At 39.1% G+C, this 20,742-nt stretch overlaps 1 protein-coding gene across 1 annotated transcript; it reads left to right on the forward strand.

Moving 5' to 3' along the window:
- The first annotated feature begins 555 nt into the window (after window positions 1-555).
- On the forward strand, window positions 556-20,742 carry b4galnt3b (beta-1,4-N-acetyl-galactosaminyl transferase 3b). The gene is made up of 20 exons (XM_063480395.1): window positions 556-691; window positions 6,505-6,560; window positions 6,640-6,723; window positions 8,877-8,972; window positions 10,387-10,477; window positions 10,587-10,687; window positions 10,782-10,849; window positions 13,590-13,668; window positions 13,803-13,869; window positions 14,031-14,165; window positions 14,315-14,424; window positions 15,169-15,269; window positions 16,361-16,428; window positions 16,522-17,695; window positions 18,250-18,509; window positions 19,169-19,322; window positions 19,425-19,497; window positions 19,602-19,755; window positions 19,858-19,984; window positions 20,318-20,742. Exons 1-20 carry the CDS (start codon window positions 556-558, stop codon window positions 20,427-20,429), a joined length of 3,246 nt encoding a protein of 1,081 aa, XP_063336465.1. The 3' UTR covers window positions 20,430-20,742.

Here is a 20,742-nt window from a genome sequence, read left to right on the forward strand (position 1 = left end):
GAAACGCCTTTGCGCTGAAGTAATTTTGCCACATTTGTGCGAGTATTCGCCGATCAAGTATTAATTTTTCTTTCACATGATCACGATCGTGCTTTTACGTTGAGGGCAAAGCTGGTCCTATTCTGGCCGCTTACTAAATCTTTCCATCTAGCTTCATTAAATTGTGTGGAGGATAGTGAGGGGAGGGGAGGTGAAGATTTCATTCCTCGCTGAGTTCTTTGTACCGAGCTGCGTGCGCTTCATGCGGTACTAGCAGGAGCAGAGGTCAGGTCTCCAGCCGGGCGCTCAAGGAGCAACAGGAGACCTATTAAAAGTTTTTGATGATCGAGAGTGCCCAGTGTAGGTCACCGGCTGGCCCAGGGCAAGGTGGGATTTTTCTCCGGATGAGAGACACCAGGGGACCCGAGCGCTGGGGATATCCAGGGTGCCGGTGATAGTGCGCATCCACCGGGAGCAGCGGTGGGCGGCAGGCGGACGTGCTCAGGGCGCGTTCCGTCCCCTCCTCATGACAAAGCGGGTGAGGAACTCGGGAGCAAGTTTCCCCCGGGAGTCAAAATGATCACGTCGTTTTTCCCCTTGAAGAAATTGCGGCGAAATGGCAAATATCTCCTGTTCGGCGCGATCCTGCTGGCGGGATTGGTGGCCGTGTACCACGAGATGGTTGCTGCAAAAGCATGGAGCAGTGATATGAGTAAGTTTATGGTTTCCAGTACGCGCACTGCTACTCACAGAGTGTCACTCAAACCTTTGCTGATGTAATGCACCATTCAGACTGAGTTTCTATTTATGATAAGTATGCAGTAGCGATAGCAAGTGAACATGCGGGAGGGGGGGGGGAAGAAATATAGCCGAACAAAAGTGAAAAGGTTTGCACTGTATTACGCATTTGAGCGTGCATGATATAAGCTATTTGTCACGTATCACACATTTCCATGGCACTGTGGTGTTGAACAGTCCACATCATTTATAAAAATAGGGAAACACAAACATGAAATACTGAATCTCTGCTAAGGCCACTGTAAAAATGAGTCATCACCAAAAACAATGTATGAAGTTGTTTGGTCACATTTTATATTACGTGAAGTTGGAAGTCAGAAAACGAAGTAGCAAAAGATTTGTTTATTTTCATGAAAGATTTGAATGCATGTGCATTTTACATTAGTTTTCACAGAGATTATATCTAACATTTGCTTTAGCTTTCATGATGTTGGATGCATTTCCTCAGGAAACTTGAGCCTTCAGCAGGTGAAACAGCAGGTTGATTTAGGGAAAGAAAGACAGTAAAAAGGGGGTTGGGGAGGTCAGGAGGTCACATAGTAGGTTTACACTCAGAAGGAAATCTAGTCTCACACTGGGTAACCAGATTTCCTGCTCTCTACTCTCACACGTTGACTTACCGTCTGTCGCAGCGCACATACACACACACACAGCACAAAAGAGATGAAAGGAAACAACAGTGGGGTTGTTGAGAGAAACAGAAACATATGACACGCTCAGTCTGAGCACAGCATCAGCATGTAAACACATGCCTAGATCTACATTAGAGGGCTCGCCTATATGTACACACATTCCTGGGCTGAAGCCCCCCGGCCACAGTGGGGCTTCTATTGAGAGAAGGACTCCACATAGCTCTTCAAACAGAGCTGTATTAAAATCCTAACATGGATAAATAATTGGCAGGTGCAGTTAAGCACATGACTTCAGTTGCAAGTGGTCAGTATGAGGTTTCTTTTTTCCCCCTTTTTTACACAGTTCATAAGACAAGACAGGCGTTTTTAAAAATGTTGTAACTTGATTGTTATAACATACATTTACATTACTTTGAGTGAACAAAATGTGTCATGACTCACATAAAAAAAGCCCCAAACACATAATTCAAGTCAGTCCGTTACATAATAACAAGAGAACCAACAACAATTAAAAATGATATTTATTAAGAGTTTTTAAAACTTTGTATTGAGGGTCAAAATGAGGTCCACTATGGGGATGTTGTGCCTACTCTTGATGCCATGTGGCTGCTGTTTTAAAGTGTGCTTGTTGAGTGATTTGCATGGCTCGCCAGCAGCTTGAATTGCACTGTGCGGAAATGTCTTCTTCATGTGGAATACACTGAGGTTTAAAATTTGCTATCGTAGTGTACACTTTGTGGGTCAGAACAGCACTTTATGTCTTTAATGGGTCATAATCTGTTCACACACAGTTTCATTAAGAACGACTTCTCACAAGTGCATCTTCTTTTTACCCTAAATGCGGTTTTTACGACTCACTCACAACTCTGTTTTTTTTCTACCTTTTGGGAAAATATAATCACCCAAGTTTTGTTTTTTTTCCCACCTTTTTAAGAATGCATGCCCGATCGACACCTGTAATTAATGTATTCTTCCCCCTCACCCATCACCACTCCATTCGTGAAATTTGCTTTTGCAGTTTTTGCAGAGATCATCTTGGTGGAGAAACGTGCATCAAGGTGAATTAAAGGAAGTGTATAAGTCATCAGGAAACCTCACAAGCAGATCTTTTACTTGTGCAGCAGGTTACTCACTCACTTAGGTTAATCACCTTTAAACTAGACAAACAGGACTTGAGATGTGCAGTTTTATGGGATGGACTTTTTTTCTGAGATCATATGAGCACTACAACTAACAACGTAGATAATGTTTGCTGCAGTAAAGTAGTTAATAACTGGTCCAGCAGAATAAAGATGGCCATTGTGTGCATGACTTATATGTGATAATTCCATTGGACACTTGGCCTAGATTTTTAATAACCCTTTGGTAAAAGTTGAGAACTAGTAGTCAAACTCATAAAATGTGCAATTTATTATCCAATTAATTCGGCTGACATCTACACAAACACAGAAAAAAAATTGTGACACAGATAAAGATCCTTTAATACACAATGGCCACAAGGCCGAGTGACTTATTTAATTAAATAGCTTGAAGAGCATAGGCCTCAGTTAAGGCTTCTAGTCCAGCTTTGTGGGATATATCTGTAAGCGAAAACAAAACAATATTTTTAAAAATGGCATTTTTCCACACAGCAGGAGCCCTTATGGTGAAATACTGCAAAATTGTTTGATTTATGCATTGTATGCTTGGACTGGGGAAGAAGTGCTGTGTGATAATGCAAATTATGGCATCAATCCACTACCAAGTAAACACAGTACTGCCGATACCAATACCGACACTGATATTTTTAACTTCTAAAGACAGCTTGTGTAAGGGAGAGCAGTGTGTCATGATTTATAAGACGAATCATCGTCAGTTGCCGAATTCTGAACACATTTTAATGACCCCTAAATCACTGTGATTTTTACTGTCCACAATAATTTAACACAACAGCACACACATTTCAGATTTTCATGTATTTTGAAACTGGGTTGGTTTGGGGTTTTTTCTTTTTTGAGACCTGGAATGGGAATGTGCTTCTAAAGCAAATATTGGTACTTTTTGAGATTTGAATGGCACTTTACTTTTTGCAAGAGGCTACAAATAAAATAGACATAACAGTCAACACAACAAGGTTCCTCTTTCATAGTGCATGTGGGAGGTATATTTTTCGTTTCCCAAAAAAATTATTAACACAATTCAGTGGGCTACATAATGAACTTAGAGGCTAGACACATAGTATCGATCCTGTCGTGCTAGTATTGATCCAATACCAATACCAGGGTTATTATTGATATTTAGATCGATCTGTCCACCTTTATATGCAAGCCACTTTGCGGGAGTACAAAGACATGACCTCACAGCCACTTTGGTAGCTGCCATTTGGCTTTATTATTCTGTAAAACTACACCACAAAGGTCCTTATAAAAACCTTTCCGAGGCACGTTTTTAGAAATGTTACCGGAAAAAAAAAATCTTTGTCATAAAATCCAAGATGTCAGGCACAAGTGGATCAAAGAAATTCTGTGGGATTTCCTCTGTGAAAATTGTGCACGTTGTTCAAAGGTTTCAAGCTTTCTTATTTGAGGTAAATACACAATATAGACAAAAGTACTGGGGCACCTACACATTACACCTAGAGTAGCTCTTCAGCCATGCAAACACATTCTAAGAAGCTCGTGGCGCAGATTTTATTTGCTGATGTTAATGCCAGAGGAGTTTTGACGCTCAGCAGTTAATGAGTCAGCAAAGCGTTGGCGACTCTACACACCTCGGTACGCAGTGACCTCATTTTGTATGTTTATTAGTCTGCCACTTCATGGTTGAGTTTCTGTGGTTCTTAAACACTTCCACTTTGCAGCAATATCACTTACAGTTGATGGTGGAAGATCTGAGAGGTAAAACATGTCATAAGCTGAGTTGGGGCAGTGGAGCCATCTTATTACAAGACCAAGCTTAAATTCACTGAGCACTAGAAAGGCCTACTGTATCACAAATGTTTGCAAAAGGCAGAAAGCATAGCTGGATGTTTGGTTATATACACATGTAATAATGGGACTAAAAACCCTGAATTAAAATATTAAAAGATGTGATCCAGAGGTCAAGAAACATCCATCTCAAGATATGACTTCCTGAAGTCTTTGATCGATACTCATCGACACACACCTTCTCCACCTTGGAGACGCTGTCCCAGGCTTTTGTTGCTACCACCTTCACTTCTTGATCTGCCTTTGACTATGGTTTACAGAAAGTGGACCGTATACTGAGCTTGGGATCAGGCGATATATTTGACAACTTGGGGACATTGCAATACTTGACAGAAACTCTCTGTTTGCTTATAGGATTTTGGTTTTTATATATTGTGCATTCAGCGCATCTATCAGGAGGCAAATCGTCTCATGTGCAAAGGTACTACTTTCAGTAAACCATAACTGCTCAGTTACCACGTTTGGTTGATTCCAGTTTTCTGCATAGTTAACATAGAACACAGCGTTACACCTCTGCTTGTTTGCACTTTTTTTTTAAAACTGCAAGTAAGCTTTCCTGCCTTTTGAGGCTTACCAGCGGTTTGTCTCTTGTGGTGGGTTGTCTGAGGTTTTGGTAGTGAAGTTTTTTTTTCCTCTTTGCAAAGAAAAGTGTACGCCTACATCCTGGAAATTTACTGCACAGTCATTTTTTCCCCCCCCTTCATCTTCCAAAGAATCTGCCGGTCACCTCTTACCTCTCATTTTGAGAGCCAGTCCCACTTCAGTTAAAAAGGCAACGTTTAACTCTCGGTGTATGAGTTCAAGCTGAAACAACACAGAAGCTCAAGAAATATTATGTATCCATTTGACACATTGCTTTTAAAACGTGCTGTATAAAAATCTAATCATCTCACAAACATTTAAAAAAAAATAATCCTGTTGTAAATCTTCTTAACACTAAAACTTGGATTCAAATTTAGCATTCAAATTGAACGTCTCGAAGCACATAATCCAAAGAATACTGTGGAGACTTAATTTGCATGCTAAAACATGCAAATAAAGCTTTTTCTTTAATGATGTAAATTATATATTTGATTATATTCTGTTTTACATGTTATCACACAGCCTCTCCTTTTTATTCAACACGTGAATCCAACACCGTTTGTCCAGTTTGTTTTCACTTTAACTAAATGTCTGTTAGCAACATTTTTTTGACAGAATAAGAGGAGTAGGAGTGCTAAACTGGTATGTTGTGTCCAAAGTGGGCAGAAAAAAAACACTAAAACAGCAACAATTTGACAAGAGATTTAAAAAATCCTTTGTTTTCCTGCCATATATGGAAGCAGAAAGCTAGTGAAACCCTGCTGCATTCTTCTTATCACCTGAAGTGTCTGCCCTGACAGTGAATTTCGCAATACATTGCATGGAAAGTGGAAAAAGACATGACAGGGAAGGTTTAGTAAGAAGAGGAGAGGAGTGCACATAGAGATGAAAAGTACTCCACTGTTGCTTTCCTTATCCACGGCTCTAGAATTACTTGTGCTGCTAAAATTGGAACGTATGTCACAAGGGTGTGTGTTTGGAGATCTCCACCCTGGCGATAATGACAGACCATCACTGCAGTAACCCCAGTTCACTGCTGACACCACATGGTCATAAAAAAAAGAAAAGAAAGACAAATACGTAGGTCCTGTTTTAAAATACACCCTGCCCTGTAATTTGAAGGATGAGGAAGAAGTCAGCAGGAATAATATTTGAGCATCTGCTCTGCCAGAGCGCCAGAGATGTTTGCCAACGCGGGAGCCCTGTGCCATAGCAGCTCTTTGAAGCCTGTCACTGAGATGAGCTATGTTCAGGGGCTATGAGCATTGAGACTCTGCTTAGACACCGGGCCTCATTGTTGTGTGCAATGCATGGGCAGAGTTTATCATTTATGCATGGACATGTAGCGTGCCTACCGCTCCTCACATGCAACCCAGTTAGAGTTTCTTTTATGTCACAAGTTGTAAGAAACAGATTGGGATTTTTTTGTTTAGAATGCATTTTGATTTGATGTGCACCTCCCAGGGAAGCCTCAAGTCACTTTAAAATAACCACTTTCACAGAGATGATGTGACTATGTTGACTATTGTCTTCACCTATATCCTCAGGTCCAATTACTGATGCTGACCGCGTCAGCTGGAGGAGAGCCGTGTTTGAAAATAGGGTAAGGATGGCACACAAGAGTGTTTGTTTTGGCAGAAAGGAAACCAAAGCTAAACCAAGTTTAATATTTGTTTTTACAGGCAAGAAAGGACCATCAGCCAGACACTGTTGGGGACAGCAGTGCTTGGGTCTCCAGTTATGCTCAACAACCTTGGAAACCAGAGGTGTGTGTGCTTGCCCATACCTAAATATTCAATCTCACCTCCTTTGAACTCTGAATAAGCTGCCTGGGCCTGCCCAGTGGCCTCCCCTCCCTCAGTCCCTCCGTTTATAGTGTGACTCCATTTCAGAAGCTTCCCTGCTTTGTGTTAATGTTTCGAATATTTCATGTTCCTGTTCCTGTTTATGTTTTTTTTTTTTTTTTTTTGAGCCAGTGTTGCCCATTTCAACAGCAGTATTCCATGATTAAACAGACAGACCTGGCCAACAGGGCATCAGAGATTCTATCTATTATATATAAACACAGTTTATATATAATAAAAATCATCCACAAAAAACAAATCAGGAACATAAAAGGTGCGGTTTCTAACAAATGTAAGTGCAATCACACTGACCAAGGGTACATTTTTCTTCTTTATTATCAACTTAATGTCTCACTGGTAATCAGGGGGTTGGCCACATATTTAAAAGCGTTTTTCTCACTTCTATTGTCACTCTGGGGACAAACATTTGGAAAATATCACAAGGGTTTAGACAGCACAGGCGAGGGACATAAGATGATAAGAGGAAACCAGCCTAATCAGATATTGAAATGTAAAAACCAACCAACAGAAAAGTCTGCAGACATGCATAGATTGCTACATAGCTGCACCCTTTTAAGAAGCCAATGATTTACACACAATTTACAGCACAATATTAGTATACATCTTCTTTGGGTCCTGATCAGGTGCACTGATAAAGAGCAAGAACAAAAGTTGCAGAAATCATGCAAAGAGAAAAACAAAAAAGAACCTTAAGTTTCAGTTTTGTAGATGAAATGCAAATACTAACCACTGCATATAAAATATAGCTATCCATAAAACATTTTTTGTTAGTTTTGATGAAATACCTTTAATTTTATTCCATCTAACTATGACTTACTTTTCTGTTAATTTGCTGAAATCTTTCTTGATAAACTGACTCACTTTTGGGGTTTTTAATGTACAGTCAAGTCAAAGGAAAGCCACATGTACCCAACCACAAACAAGTATCACATATCTGCTTTGAGAAAAAAAACTTTTGATATGAATGTCTTTATTAGTTGTACAGTCAGTATTCCACAGTTTTACATGATTTTGTACACACTGAATGCCCCTGTAGTAGATTTATCTATAGTTTCATGTTTTATGTCAAGGAAGAGGTTGATAAGTTTTCTACAAAAAGTTATTATTGAGTTATAATTAATTTTGCTGTGAAAAACGATGTAAAGCCAGGCTAATGTCTCGGAGAATTAACAAAGCTCAAAAATGCTTTGATGAAGCGCCACACGTAGCAGGCTAGTTATTGAAAAATACAGCAAGTGAGTTTTAGCAGAAGCTAAAATTGAGCTTTACAACAAAAGAGCTCCTTAAACTCACCGCCTTTGATTTTGAGTAAGAATCTTCTTAAATGATTACAAGCTACACTCTCAGTCATCATTTTACAGCATTTTGTGTAAACTTGTGAGCTCCAGTCATGCTAACATTTAACTAACTAGCCTGACCACTACTGAAATCTGATGAGCTGCTTGGCTACATTTGGCTCTGCACTGTTATGTCCCTTTGGCGAAACCAACACACACTCACTCACTCACACACTCAAACACACACACACACAGATCAGATAACATGGCCTCTTTGGCAGATATCACAGAGGTGTATGTTTACAGGACATCTGTGCATCTACTGAAACTCAGCTGCTTCTTCATTTACGTGTTCGTGTTCCAGTGTTTCTTATTGACTTTCACTGAGCATTTGAACTGCAAATGAGAAAAGTGATTTAGACTGTTGCTCCAACTTCTGTGCCTTTAAATACAGTAAACATACAAGATCTTCCAGTTTGCATAAAAAACGTATTTCCTCTTTTTAGAAAAAACACAAAACAAAGCTCAAAATGTATACTTCCATAATGGATAAAATATGGTGTTTTATCATTTCTGTTTATAATAGGAAGAGCTGTGGATTAAATGACACCTTTGTCTCTATATTGTCAAGTGGTATCTAAGGAAGTCTTTGTTTGTTGGTTTAAGTTTGCTAGAGGCAGGATGGTTGATTGTTTCACTGCTGAATTGCTGCAGCGCCCACACACACGCGCACGTGCACAGCTGTGTTAAAGTCACTGTCACTCTCCTGTGTTGCAGTATAAGGGACAGGCCAATCTGCATGTGTTTGAGGACTGGTGTGGCAGTTCAACGGCTGATCTTCGCAAAAACCTGCATTACCCGCTTTACCCTCATGTGAGTCAAAATCCCCAACTTCTCAGTTGTCACAGTCAAATGTAAACCTTCACTGAGTCAGACAATCTTAAGCTAGATTAGACAGACCTCAGAAGAGGAAACATTCACAAGAGCACAAGCACAGTTTACAAGGAATCATTAAACATGTTGGCGAAAAAAAAACATTTGTTAATAAAACTCGTTTTATTAACAAATGAATTTCGAACAGGGGGAAGGAATATAGCGCGAGGATACATTGGAGTTGATTTAATTTGAATGGCTCACCAGATATAACCAGATATATCAAGATTAGTGTAATATTGAAGGTTAAGTATTTACTGGATTGCAAGTTGTGGTAAAAAGAAGGGGCGAGTAAATGGTAAAATGGTAAATGGCCTGTATTTGCAGAGCGCTTTACACTACATTCAGTCATCCACCCATTCACACACACACATACAGGAGTAGAGAGAGATGGTTATTCATTAATCTTGCTTAACTGATGATTTACATTTTTAGCCACTGTGGCCATTGTGTGACCAAATATATGCAAACCAAATAGCATTCCAGCCAGGCTAAAAATGGTAATTTGCAAAAACTGTACTAGGATGCTAACATGCCAAATGTAACACGTGAACATAGTAAACATTATTCCTGCCATATATGTTAGTACTGATTCCTTTCTCATTGTCATATTATACTGGTTTTGCAGAAAACTGCCCAGTATGTGTGATGTTGTATTCCTAGTAAAACGTAATAAAAAAAATAGTTTTTTTTATTTCTTTCAAGTTTTATGTGTAAAAGTATAAAAGTAGTGGAAGCATAGACAGAAAATCGTCACCAGAGAATGCCAGCAAACTCAGATAACCCATAGGTATCACCTCCTCTTGCATGTAAGTATTTGTGGTTGGATGTGAAAGAAGACACTCGTGCGCACACTCTCACACACTTGGTTTTACTCAGTGGTACATTATACATCCTCATGCCAGATTTTCACGTTCCTGAGCTCATGCCACGGTCCAGATATCTCGGAACTCGGGAGTAATGTCAATCTCGAGTTAGTGCATTACAGAAAAGCGACATTCGGGACTCACAAGCACACCAGAGCAATACTTTTCATGCTTAAAAACATGTCTGCTGCATGTTCATGCAGAGTCTAGTCAGTACTCAGTGATTTAATCAGTCACAGATACACAACAGTGGCAGTACAAATGAAAAGTTTTACAGTTTTACTACTGGATTTTAGAACTTAGATTGTTAACTTGGGGTTGGTTAGGCTGTTCCGACTCTGACTGGTCTGAGTGTTAAAACCGAGGTAAGGGAGCGTTCCAGATTCAAAGTCGACTGGGAACTCAGAAATTCTGACTTATTCAGGAACGCACCATTACTTTGACATCAAATCATGGCTGATTTTCTTTGTCTTTCATTACTCCTTTAGTCCAGAACCACAGTGGAGAAGCTGGCCGTCTCTCCTCAGTGGACCAACTATGGGCTCAGAATATTTGGCTATCTTCATCCACATACTGATGGTACTTTTTCACTTTGTGTATTTTCAGCATGTAATACGTGTATGTTATGCTGTACAGACTCAGTCTGTCTCCTCATTACTTTATCTCCTTTCCTCTTCTTTTGTCTCAGGAGATTTTGTGTTTGCTGTGAGCTCTGACGACAACTCTGAATTCTGGCTGAGCACAGATGACTCTCCTCTTAATTTGAAGTTAATTGCGTGGGTTGGAATGGTATGCATTTTGTCATCTCCTCAAGTGTTCCGGGGTAAATTTCTCATACTAGTCTCTGTAACATTTCCTTCAATGTTTAATTTTCATTTCCTAGACGGGAAAAGAATGGACGGCCCCGGGTGAGTTTGAGAAGTATTCCAGTCAGACCTCCAGACCAGTTTGGTGAGTTGAAACCAATGGCCGAGACCAACAATGAGCCCCTTCACACACAGTGCATATAGACAAATCTATATATAACCTATGCATACTAACATTTCACACACAAACTACTATCCATAAATATTTACAAACAAATTTAGAATCACCAGACCAAACGTACAAACAAATGATAAAAGCCTGACTGTCTCAGAAAACTTAATTACAAATACTTGTATTATTACCACTGTCACTGACCTTAATAATTATAATAATACACTATTATTATTATTATTATTATTAGGAGTAATAATAATAATTATTTTATGTAGAAAAATAACACATGCAGTATGGTAAAAAAAAAAAAATCTGGCAGCTGCACTTTGTGCAGGGTGAGAACAAGCTGGGTACGTACTTACATTGGTTGGTTTGACATCTTACACAAACAGTTCAAACTGATAAGAGTCTCAAAAGCATTACCACCAACTGCCAGGGTTTCTCATTTAACAAATAACGAACAAATACTTTGAACTTGTGGAACTGGCCTAACTGGAGAACAAGAACAAGGCTTATCGAACACTGGTAAAGCATCGTTAGCAGTCAAAGACTTACGTTACTTTCTTTTCCCCATCTGGTACCCTTACTGTTTTCCTGGGTGTCCTGATTATTTCTCCTTATATTAACAAAGCAGTTCCCTCATAATAATAACTTTCTGTGTATGGAGCTTTTTAAAACACACAGTTACTTGTGAGCTTTAAATTCCGGATGAAATCCACACAGTATGAAGCACTAAAGCACTAAAGCATCCAGCCTGATGGGCTGAGGAGAGACAATGTTGGAGGCTACAAGGTCAGAATCGTGGTATTCTCTGGACACACGCAAAAAAGAAAACGATTGTGAACAGTCATAGGGCCCTGACGTGCTGAAATATGTCTCAACAATTCTTCTATATTAAGCAGGTTCAAAGCTATGCAAATTTTAAAATTAAAAGAAGGTAATTCTTTAGTGATTTCAGGTCTGGGGTCTATGTTCGTATTTCCACGTATGTGTAAGGACCCTGCCCTCTGCGCTCTGAACAAGTTGAAGTCGTCCTGATGATAAGAACCTGCATATAGAGCGTTAGAGTAGTCTAACCTGTCTGACATGAATGTATTGACCAATTTGTCAGAGTCAGTTTTTAATAAATATTTTGCATGTTGCAGTGGGGAAGTAGCAGTTAGGGATCGGTTTGTGTACTGATTTTTCTGTGTATATTAAATGAGGCAGAAGGGTGAAATTTCAGCTCTTTAAAGCCACAAACATTTTTTAAATTTTTATTTATTAAGCGCTTTTCGTAGAGAGGCAGTCACAAAGCGCTGTACACAAAGGTTAAAATAAAGAAAACATTAAATAATAAAATAGACAATATAAATAATGCAAACAAACAATTCAAAAGTGTTGATTAACGAAAGGCCTGTTTAAATAATAAAGTTTTTAACTGCTTTTTAAAGGATTCCACAGAGTAAACCAAACGTAATTGTGGTGGTAGACTGTTCCACAGCCTTGGTGCCGCAGACTGAAAGGCTCTGTCACCTTTCGTCTTCAGTCGTGTACAGAGAACAACCAACAAACTCTGAGCCTGTGAGCGAAGACAATGAGCAGCAGTGTATTTTATAAGAAGCTTGGATAAATAATCTGGGGCCTGACCATTTAGTGCACTGTATGTTAAAACAAGAATTTTAAAATGAATTCTAAAATCTATTGAGAGCCAATGTAAAGAATATAAAATGGGAGTAATGTGAGCACGCTTGCTAGAACGAGTTAGTTGCCTGGCCGCTGCATTTTGTATAGCTTGGAGGCGAGAAAGAGATGATTTATCCAAGCTGGTAAACAGGGCATTACAATAATCTAAACGCGATGACACAAATGCATGAACAATTTTTTCTAATTCAGCTGAGGAAACCATATGTCGGAGTTTAGAGATGTTCCTTAAATGAAAGAAGCAGCAGCAGCAGAAATGAGGTTTGAGGCGTCAAACCTGTTTCAAAAGCACAAATGACTCTTCTTAACAGTTGAATTATAATTAATGACATGCTGGAAAGCACACCCTTTTACACCCTGTGCGTATAAAACTAGTTGCTTTATTTGTTTCACACTTTAGTTTAGTGAGTTGCCATAGGAGTGGCATGTATGCTCGTGCCAAGATATACAGAACCAGCCTAAATCCACAATAATGTAAATATTTAAATAATGTTAATGTCTACTCATAGTTTTATAGATATATATAAGGGTTTATGTATCGGGATAATAAAAAAATGATCTGGACATCATCTGTTCTTAAAAGGTAAATACAACCTGAGATTAAAAAACAGCAAATGACATGTGTCATTATTTATTTAAGAAAGGTTCATCCAAGGGTACAGGAAGATGGAAGTGTAGAAGTGAGCTTCTCATAGCTGAATTTGCGAAATTACCTCCTGTAAATATTAAAATAAAATAAACTTCCACATTTTCCTTTAATTTTCATTAAATAATTATTGAACATGTGTAACTTCTGATGTTTTTCATCTGAGGTTGTACTTACCTAATTTTAAGACCTGTTAAGGACAGTATGGTTTTATTATGTCCTGATATGTAAAAACATTACCATGACTGTATATATTGAAGTCATAAATAATTTATTATGTACATTCAGCAAATAAGGGTTTGAGATTATCTTTGGGTAAGTAGTTTACATTGTCTTTTTTATGACTATAACATGATACTGAGTACCTTTACTGTCTGACAGGCTGTCTGCTCGGAGGAGATACTTTTTTGAAGTTATTCACAAGCAAAACGACAAAGGGACTGACCACGTGGAGGTGGCAGTAAGTAGCCCTTTCTGTTTTCTTATCTCATTTCTTGTTTCCAAACTCCCGCGCCAAGTATGCACTCTTGTATTATGTGAGTAATAAAGTGGAAAAGACGTGCAGTTTTTAAAGTTTGTTTTGTTTTCACACAGTGGCTGCAATTGGACTATAGCAGTCTGTTTAAAGTTATTGACTCCAAGTACATCTCCCTGTATACTAGTGAGTACACACATCATTCCTGGTGCCTCAAAATATATCCCTCAGAATGAATGTTCATGAGTCTAGATCGCAATGAAACATTTGCCTTTTATTCTGCAAAGATGCTAAAAAGCACAGTAAGTAAAAAGCTTGTATCTTCTTCTGACGCTCCGTGTCTTCAGATGAGTCAGCACTGTCAATGAATGATGTTGCCCACATACCACAGACAGCTGCAAGCCACCGGCAAACCCCCACAAAGCAGCGCAGTGCTGATGCAGATATGTTAATTGAAGACCGTCGAGATTCATTCTACAAAGGTCAGCTACGTCGCTCGATTGTTTCACCACAAAGCAGACACATCAGCTGTCTGTTTCCTACCATCCCGGATGCAAGTACTGTGCAAGTTATTTCCTCTTACTGAATGCACAAAGTAATCTCGCCTCTTATCTGTTTCACTTTTTTGCAGTGCGCATGTTAAACAGCAAGTACCTACAAGGTGTTCTGCCTGACTGCTCATATAAACCCTCTTACACAATCAAAGACTTCCCTTTGCTTCGTTATCAAGGACTGCAGTTTGTACGTATTTGTTGTACTGATAATTTGTTTACGTCACTTACACTACTTTTCTGATATTTAATCGCCGTATACCATTATTCTCAGAAGGTTACAGGTGCATTTTTAAAATCTTTTGTTTGTTCAAGAGATAAAGAAAGGCATGCCAGCAAGAAACGCTGGGAAGCTTTTTCAATCTTTTATGGCTTTTATGTCAGTCTTCTAATGGTATCCCTGTTATACTGAGTTATGCTATCTATTTGAGGCCTTTAAATTGCACCCACATTCTTAATGTCTTCCGAGGACCATATAAAAGAAATTAGTGCTAATTGCATCCATTAGGAAGAAAAAAAACAGTAAAATAGCTTGAGATTTTTCTCGTATTGATTTTACTACTATTGCTGAAGTCGAGTTATTTGCAGTGACTTCCTGGAATCTCTAATGGTTGCCTCCAGGACGTCATTTACTGGCCAAGAAATAGTCTTTAGTCTCTCTTTCACGCTTCAGCTGAAATGCGTTAGTGAGATTTGGAAGAGCTCTAAAGTAGATGTTTTTTAATCTTTAAAGAAAGCCACTGGTAGCTTTACCTTCTCTGTGTTTCCAGTCTGCTGACTTAAGCCACTAATTGAACCTTCATATTTACCAAATAGATTTCTTTTTATCCAGCTTTCAATACAAAGGCCAATAATTACATACCTCAAAATATTCAACTTTTTTCAATAAGATGTCATATATTTTACACCATGTCATTTCATTTCATATCCTCAGGTCCACTTGTCCTACATCTACCCCAATGACTACACTCGACTAACACACATGGAGACGCAGACCAGCTGTTTCTACTCTGAGAGCTCTTACTACCTAAAGAGGTGAGCTAATTGTTGCAAATACGTTTACTGTCCCATTCAACTCAACGTAAGTTGGTGTTAAATCCAGAGAAATCCAAGTTCACGTTATTCTCAAATGGCAAAGAATTGTTAGCCACGTCTCCTAAGATTAAAACAATTCAAGGAACTGAAATTGAAATGGTCACATCTTACAAGTATCTAGGGATCATTAGAGATTAGAATTTGTCATTTAAAACTCACATTCAAAGGCTTGTGTCTAAGTTAAAACTAAAATTAAGTTACTTTTTTAGAAATCAATCCTGTTTCTCCCTCCGAGTGAGAAAACACTTGATTCATGCAACTTTTTTACCTTTATTGGATTACGGTGACCTGCTTTTTATGAATGCACCTGCCCACTACCTAAAGAGGTTGGATACTGTCTACCATTGTGCTTTATGTTTTATTACTGGCTATGGAAATCGTGTACATCATTATTCTTTGTATACTGCTGCTAAATGTCCATCTTTGTATATTCACAGACTTTCCCATTGGTTGGTCTTTATCTATAAATCTCTCCTTGGGCTGGTTTCCTCTTATTTATGTGTTTATATGTGTAAAAACCACAACCAATACAGCTTTCGTTCTCACAATATCATACAATTGATGGTCCCAGAAATCAGAACAGAATTGGGGAAAAAGGCTTTTAAATATGCTGCCCCTGCTTCCTGCAGAAGCAGAAGGAACTGAAATTATCAGAATTGGTTACCTTGGAGGAGTTTAAGTCCATCTTAAAGGAACGAGAGAATAATTCTTTTATTCAGTGTGATTGATTTTAATGTCGCTCTTAATTTGATCTATATGTATATTTTTCACATGTTTGTACAGGATATTGTATTTGTTTAAAATGTTATATACTTATGTGGTACATGTATTTTGACTTTTGTTGTCATGATGTCTCTCTTGGAAATGAGATTTTTAATCTCAATGAGATTTTTTACCTGGATAAATAAAGGACTAATAACAATAATGCTGGAAAAGTGTGACAAGTTGAACTATAATTAGTTTTAGAGTATCACCAAGCAAGGCTGCTATAACTTCCGTCCTTTTTTTCTTTTTTTAAATGTCATATCTAGGTTCGGCTTCTCTAGATACATGAGATTTGACCGTCCAGCTACAGAGGAAAAAGTAAATCCAGACAGAGGTATTTTGCCCTTGTTTTTCCCCATAAGCAAATTTAAGCTGCTTGCGGTTTCAGTCCATTTAACTCTCCTTTTTCATATCTGGTGTATATTAGATTTTAATTTCCAGATGAGGAATTTTAACCAGGAGGACTATGACTTTCATAAAAAAGAAACGGAAACCAAGCCTGCTCATGAGGATAAAGCCCATTATCAAGACTATGGAGATGATTATGATGATTATGTACAAAAACGTAGGCGCAAACTCTTCTCCTTGGTTGTCCCAAAATCAAACAACACATTGGGCAACTCTTCAGGACTGCACAGAGGCGAGTTGGGGAAGAGGGAACATAAAGAAAATTTGTCTCAGCCCCAGTCAGTGCTAAAGCAAGGCTTAAAACATAACCTGCAACTGAATCAGACAAAGTTACAAAAAGAGGAGGGGCAAGTTGTAAAAGCAGAACAGCAGAAAAGCAGAAAACGAGTAAAAAGAAAAAGGGTAAAACCAGCTCAGAGACCAGGACAGAATAATCTACCAATACTGGATAATAAAAAAGACCTTAAAGCAAATAAGCAACCAGTTGTCCAATCAGAGCAACTTGGCTCTGAACAGGATCAAATCCAGAAATTTGGTAAAACGAATAATACCGAAATCCAGCGACTCAACAACTCGCAGCCTCAGAATCTACAGAGGGATTATCCACAGCCTGAAAAACTGCCAGTGGCCAAGCAGTGGAGGTTTGTAACCAAACAGAAGGAACTTCAGCGGCCAAACGGCAAGCGCTTTACCCCTCCCAAAAGAGATTTCAACCACCCGTTAGAAAAATCAAATCAAAGGGACTTGGATGGCAAAAAAAGCCCCAGGGATAAGGATATGGAGCTAAATATGCCACAACAACAAGATTTAGAAAACAGCATTGTTAGGGGTAAGAAGATTGCTAAAGGGAAGATTGACAAAAGGTGGTCGGATAGGAAAGAAGGGGAGGAAGATGAGCTCTCCAACAGGGCTGAGAAAAGGAAAGACACCACAGAGGATGAGAAACACTACTTCTGGGAAAGACAAGAAGACTTTGAAGGTACTGATGATGAAGATCTTACACCTACACCAGTTTTTGACACTCAAGTCAACTGGAACCAGACCTTCCATGTCAACCACCTGGATCTTCAGGCTCAGCGTTCAGATTGGATCGACCTGCAGTGCAACATTTCTGGAAACTTGTTGCTCCACTCCAATGATGCTTTGCCCATAGTCAAGACGTTCATGGACCAACTGAATAAAAAGCATCATGGGTAAGTTGTGCATCTAGTGATGTGTGTGTGTGGAAAATGTTAATCTGATTGGATTTTGCTATATCCTCTAGAATTTGTTAAAAGAAGTATTTTAGGTGATCTGATCTTGAAAGTCAGTGGTTAATTTATGTATACCTCCTCAGGTAAAGTGTTTTTATTTTTTTTAAATTGCTTCATTTGCTACTATATTTTTAAAGCTAGAACTTGCCTAAATACATTGAGCTGCTTTCATATGATTAGCTGCTTAGATGTATGCGTTAACCAGCAGTTGGACAGGGCTATGTAATAACGTGGCTGTTGATTGTAGTATGCAAAAATATTACACTGACAAAAGCCACTTTGTAGCAGGATGAGAATTTTTGCTACTTTTTTAGTAGTTCTTTTATACTTGGTTTAGTAAATTAAGTTTTCGGATTAATTGTAACAAGTCAAAGTATGATATAAGACTCTTATTGTAAGCTCATGCCATTTTGAATTAGGTGATAAAATATTCAAAAACCTTTGTACTTCCTTTACAGCACATTGCACTTTTATTTTTGTGGTTGCTCTTGCAGGCGGTTTAAGTTGGTACGTGTGGTTAACATGGTGAAGCGTGTGGATGACTTCCAGGGCAGCCGCTACCTTCTTGAACTGGAACTGAAAGATGTGAATGGCCAGCTGCTGCGTGTATCACACTACATCTATGCTCTGATTACCCATAGCTTGTCCAACAGCTGGGACTCAAACTTCCAACAGTCAAAACCTAAGACGTTGCTCTGCAACCCGGTGGGCTTCCGCTGGAATCCTGTTGCCATGGTCCACTTCATAGTGCCAGGTACTGTACACCTGACACTAACTGGGTGATTGCACATAAAATCAGCCAAATCTGAAAAAAGTTCCCACACGACCCGCTCAAAATCAACTGATTTGCATACATATTATGAACATGTTCATTTTCTTGTTTCTTGTTTGTCAATATTTCATTTTTCAAAGATAGAAGTTCTTACAGCCCGACAGTGTCATATTAAAAAACATGCTGAGATGTAAGTGGACCTTTTTAGAGGAAAAAGAAAACCCTTCAGTGGGATTAAATAATGGCTCCATGTCTCTAAAATATGCAGAAATAAAGGATAATCTCTCTGAGACAAGGTCCTTAACAGTAAAATGAAACTCTTATCACCTGAAGACAGAAATTGAATCACATTATGAATTCAGCATAATATAATATTAATGTAAATTTGGCAGTAATGCATTAATACTGGTATGTAAAGCACATAACAGAGCTTCCCTTTATTAATGCAGTGAAACTGTCGAGCACTGCATGGGGACGGCAAGCCTGTTATTATACTGTCTGTGGGAATGACCTGTGTTCCCTCTGAGAATTAATAGCTTTAAAAAAAACCCAAAGGTCAAAACAGGTCTGCCAAATAAAAGATAGAGATAAGACAGCCAGTCACTTATCTGTCATATAATTGGCCTGTATGTCTTTTTCAGTAAAAAACCAGGCTAGATGGGTGCAGCAGCTGATTACTGACATGGAGGAACTGTTCAAAGTAACTGGAGATAGTAACTTCAACCTCATAATCACTGACTACAAAAGCACTGACATGGATGTGAGGAAGGCTCTTGAGAAGTCCTCACTGCCCAGGTTTGTGTTTGTGTGTGTGAGTTAATTTTACAGGTGATACAAGCCCATTGCAAACTATTCTTGGTCTAACTGAGCTGTATGTATGCTTGTGGAAATGATCAGGTACCAGTATGTGAAGATGGATGGGAACTTTGAGCGCTCTGCTGGTCTGCAAGCAGGTATCGACCTGATAACCGTGAGTACTGCGGCATTGCTCGGCAAGGAAGCATAAAAGTGTACTGATAGATGTCAATAGTAAATTTCATGAATTTTAATGTTTCCCATCTCGCTCTGCCTTAGGATGACCACAGCATCGTGTTTCTTTGCGACCTCCACATCCACTTCCCTCCTTCGATCATTGATACCATCAGGATGCACTGTGTAGAGGGATACATGGCCTTTGCTCCTATTGTCATGAGGCTGGGCTGTGGTACTACACCTTTAGAGGCCAGAGGTGGGAAATGGGACCAGATTCACTTCCTTTTGTTTTTTATTTTTTTAGCCACTAAAATGACGGGTATTTATGTCTTTGGCTATGTGATTGTCTGTGTTGTAGGTTACTGGGAGGTCAATGGCTTTGGCTTGCTGGGTATCTATAAGTCAGATCTTGACACAGTGGGAGGTATGAACACCAAGGAATTTACTGATCGCTGGGGAGGAGAAGACTGGGAGCTTCTCGACAGGTTTGTCTCACACTTTCTAACTTTTCTAAATGGATAGATATGTTTAGAGTTTTTCCATCCATTTCATCCATTGAGAGAAATTAGATAGAGCAATACACCTTCCAAGTAAGAAGCAGACTGGTTAAAAGGTTGCTGGTAAAGGCAAAGAACAGATGGACATACTCTCAAAAAAAATGTTGATTTATTAGTGCAAGGGTTTTTTCAGCCAATCATGACTTGTGTCTAAGAAATGCCAACAAAGCATGTTGGAGCTCTTAATTGGCCAAAAATCGTTTCTTTCCTGTTTGTGATCCAGGTTCAGTAAACACTCTATCCTCTTGTTTTCTCATCTAGAATCCTGCAGGCAGGTCTGGAAGTGGAGAGGATCTACTTGAGGAACTTTTTCCACCACTATCACTCCAAACGTGGCATGTGGAACCGGCGAATGTCAACAAGTCCCAGGTGACCTTGTCACCTGCATTTGCACAATGACATCGCCACGGTTACAACCAAGGCAACGCAAGCACTTTAAAGCCGGAGGGTGATTCCTGCTATGTAACGGTAATACCTGCTGACGGTTAGAGAGAGTAGCACATGAGCCGGTGCTGTATTTGCTCACTCAGGCTTTGGGAAGCAGGTGGCAGCACTGAAGGTCATTGCTTAGGAGATACTACTGATATGCTCAGAGTTTATTTCATTGAATATGCTGTGGACTCCAAAGAGGGTACTGGCTACTGAGTGCCAATGACTATAAAATTCAATGTATGAGGATACCGCTG

This window comes from Pelmatolapia mariae, linkage group LG7 (assembly GCF_036321145.2).
Source record: "Pelmatolapia mariae isolate MD_Pm_ZW linkage group LG7, Pm_UMD_F_2, whole genome shotgun sequence".
NCBI classification, from domain to species: Eukaryota; Metazoa; Chordata; class Actinopteri; order Cichliformes; family Cichlidae; genus Pelmatolapia; species Pelmatolapia mariae.

What these genes read in the sequence shown, in the direction of transcription:
- b4galnt3b (XM_063480395.1), top strand. Translation starts at nt 556, where the DNA reads ATGATCACGTCGTTTTTCCCCTTGAAGAAATTGCGGCGAAATGGCAAA. An exon ending in CAGACCTCCAGACCAGTTTG is followed by an intron (nt 10,850 to 13,589) that starts GTGAGTTGAAAC and finishes ACTGTCTGACAG; the next exon opens with GCTGTCTGCTCGGAGGAGAT. An exon ending in GTACATCTCCCTGTATACTA is followed by an intron (nt 13,870 to 14,030) that starts GTGAGTACACAC and finishes CCGTGTCTTCAG; the next exon opens with ATGAGTCAGCACTGTCAATG.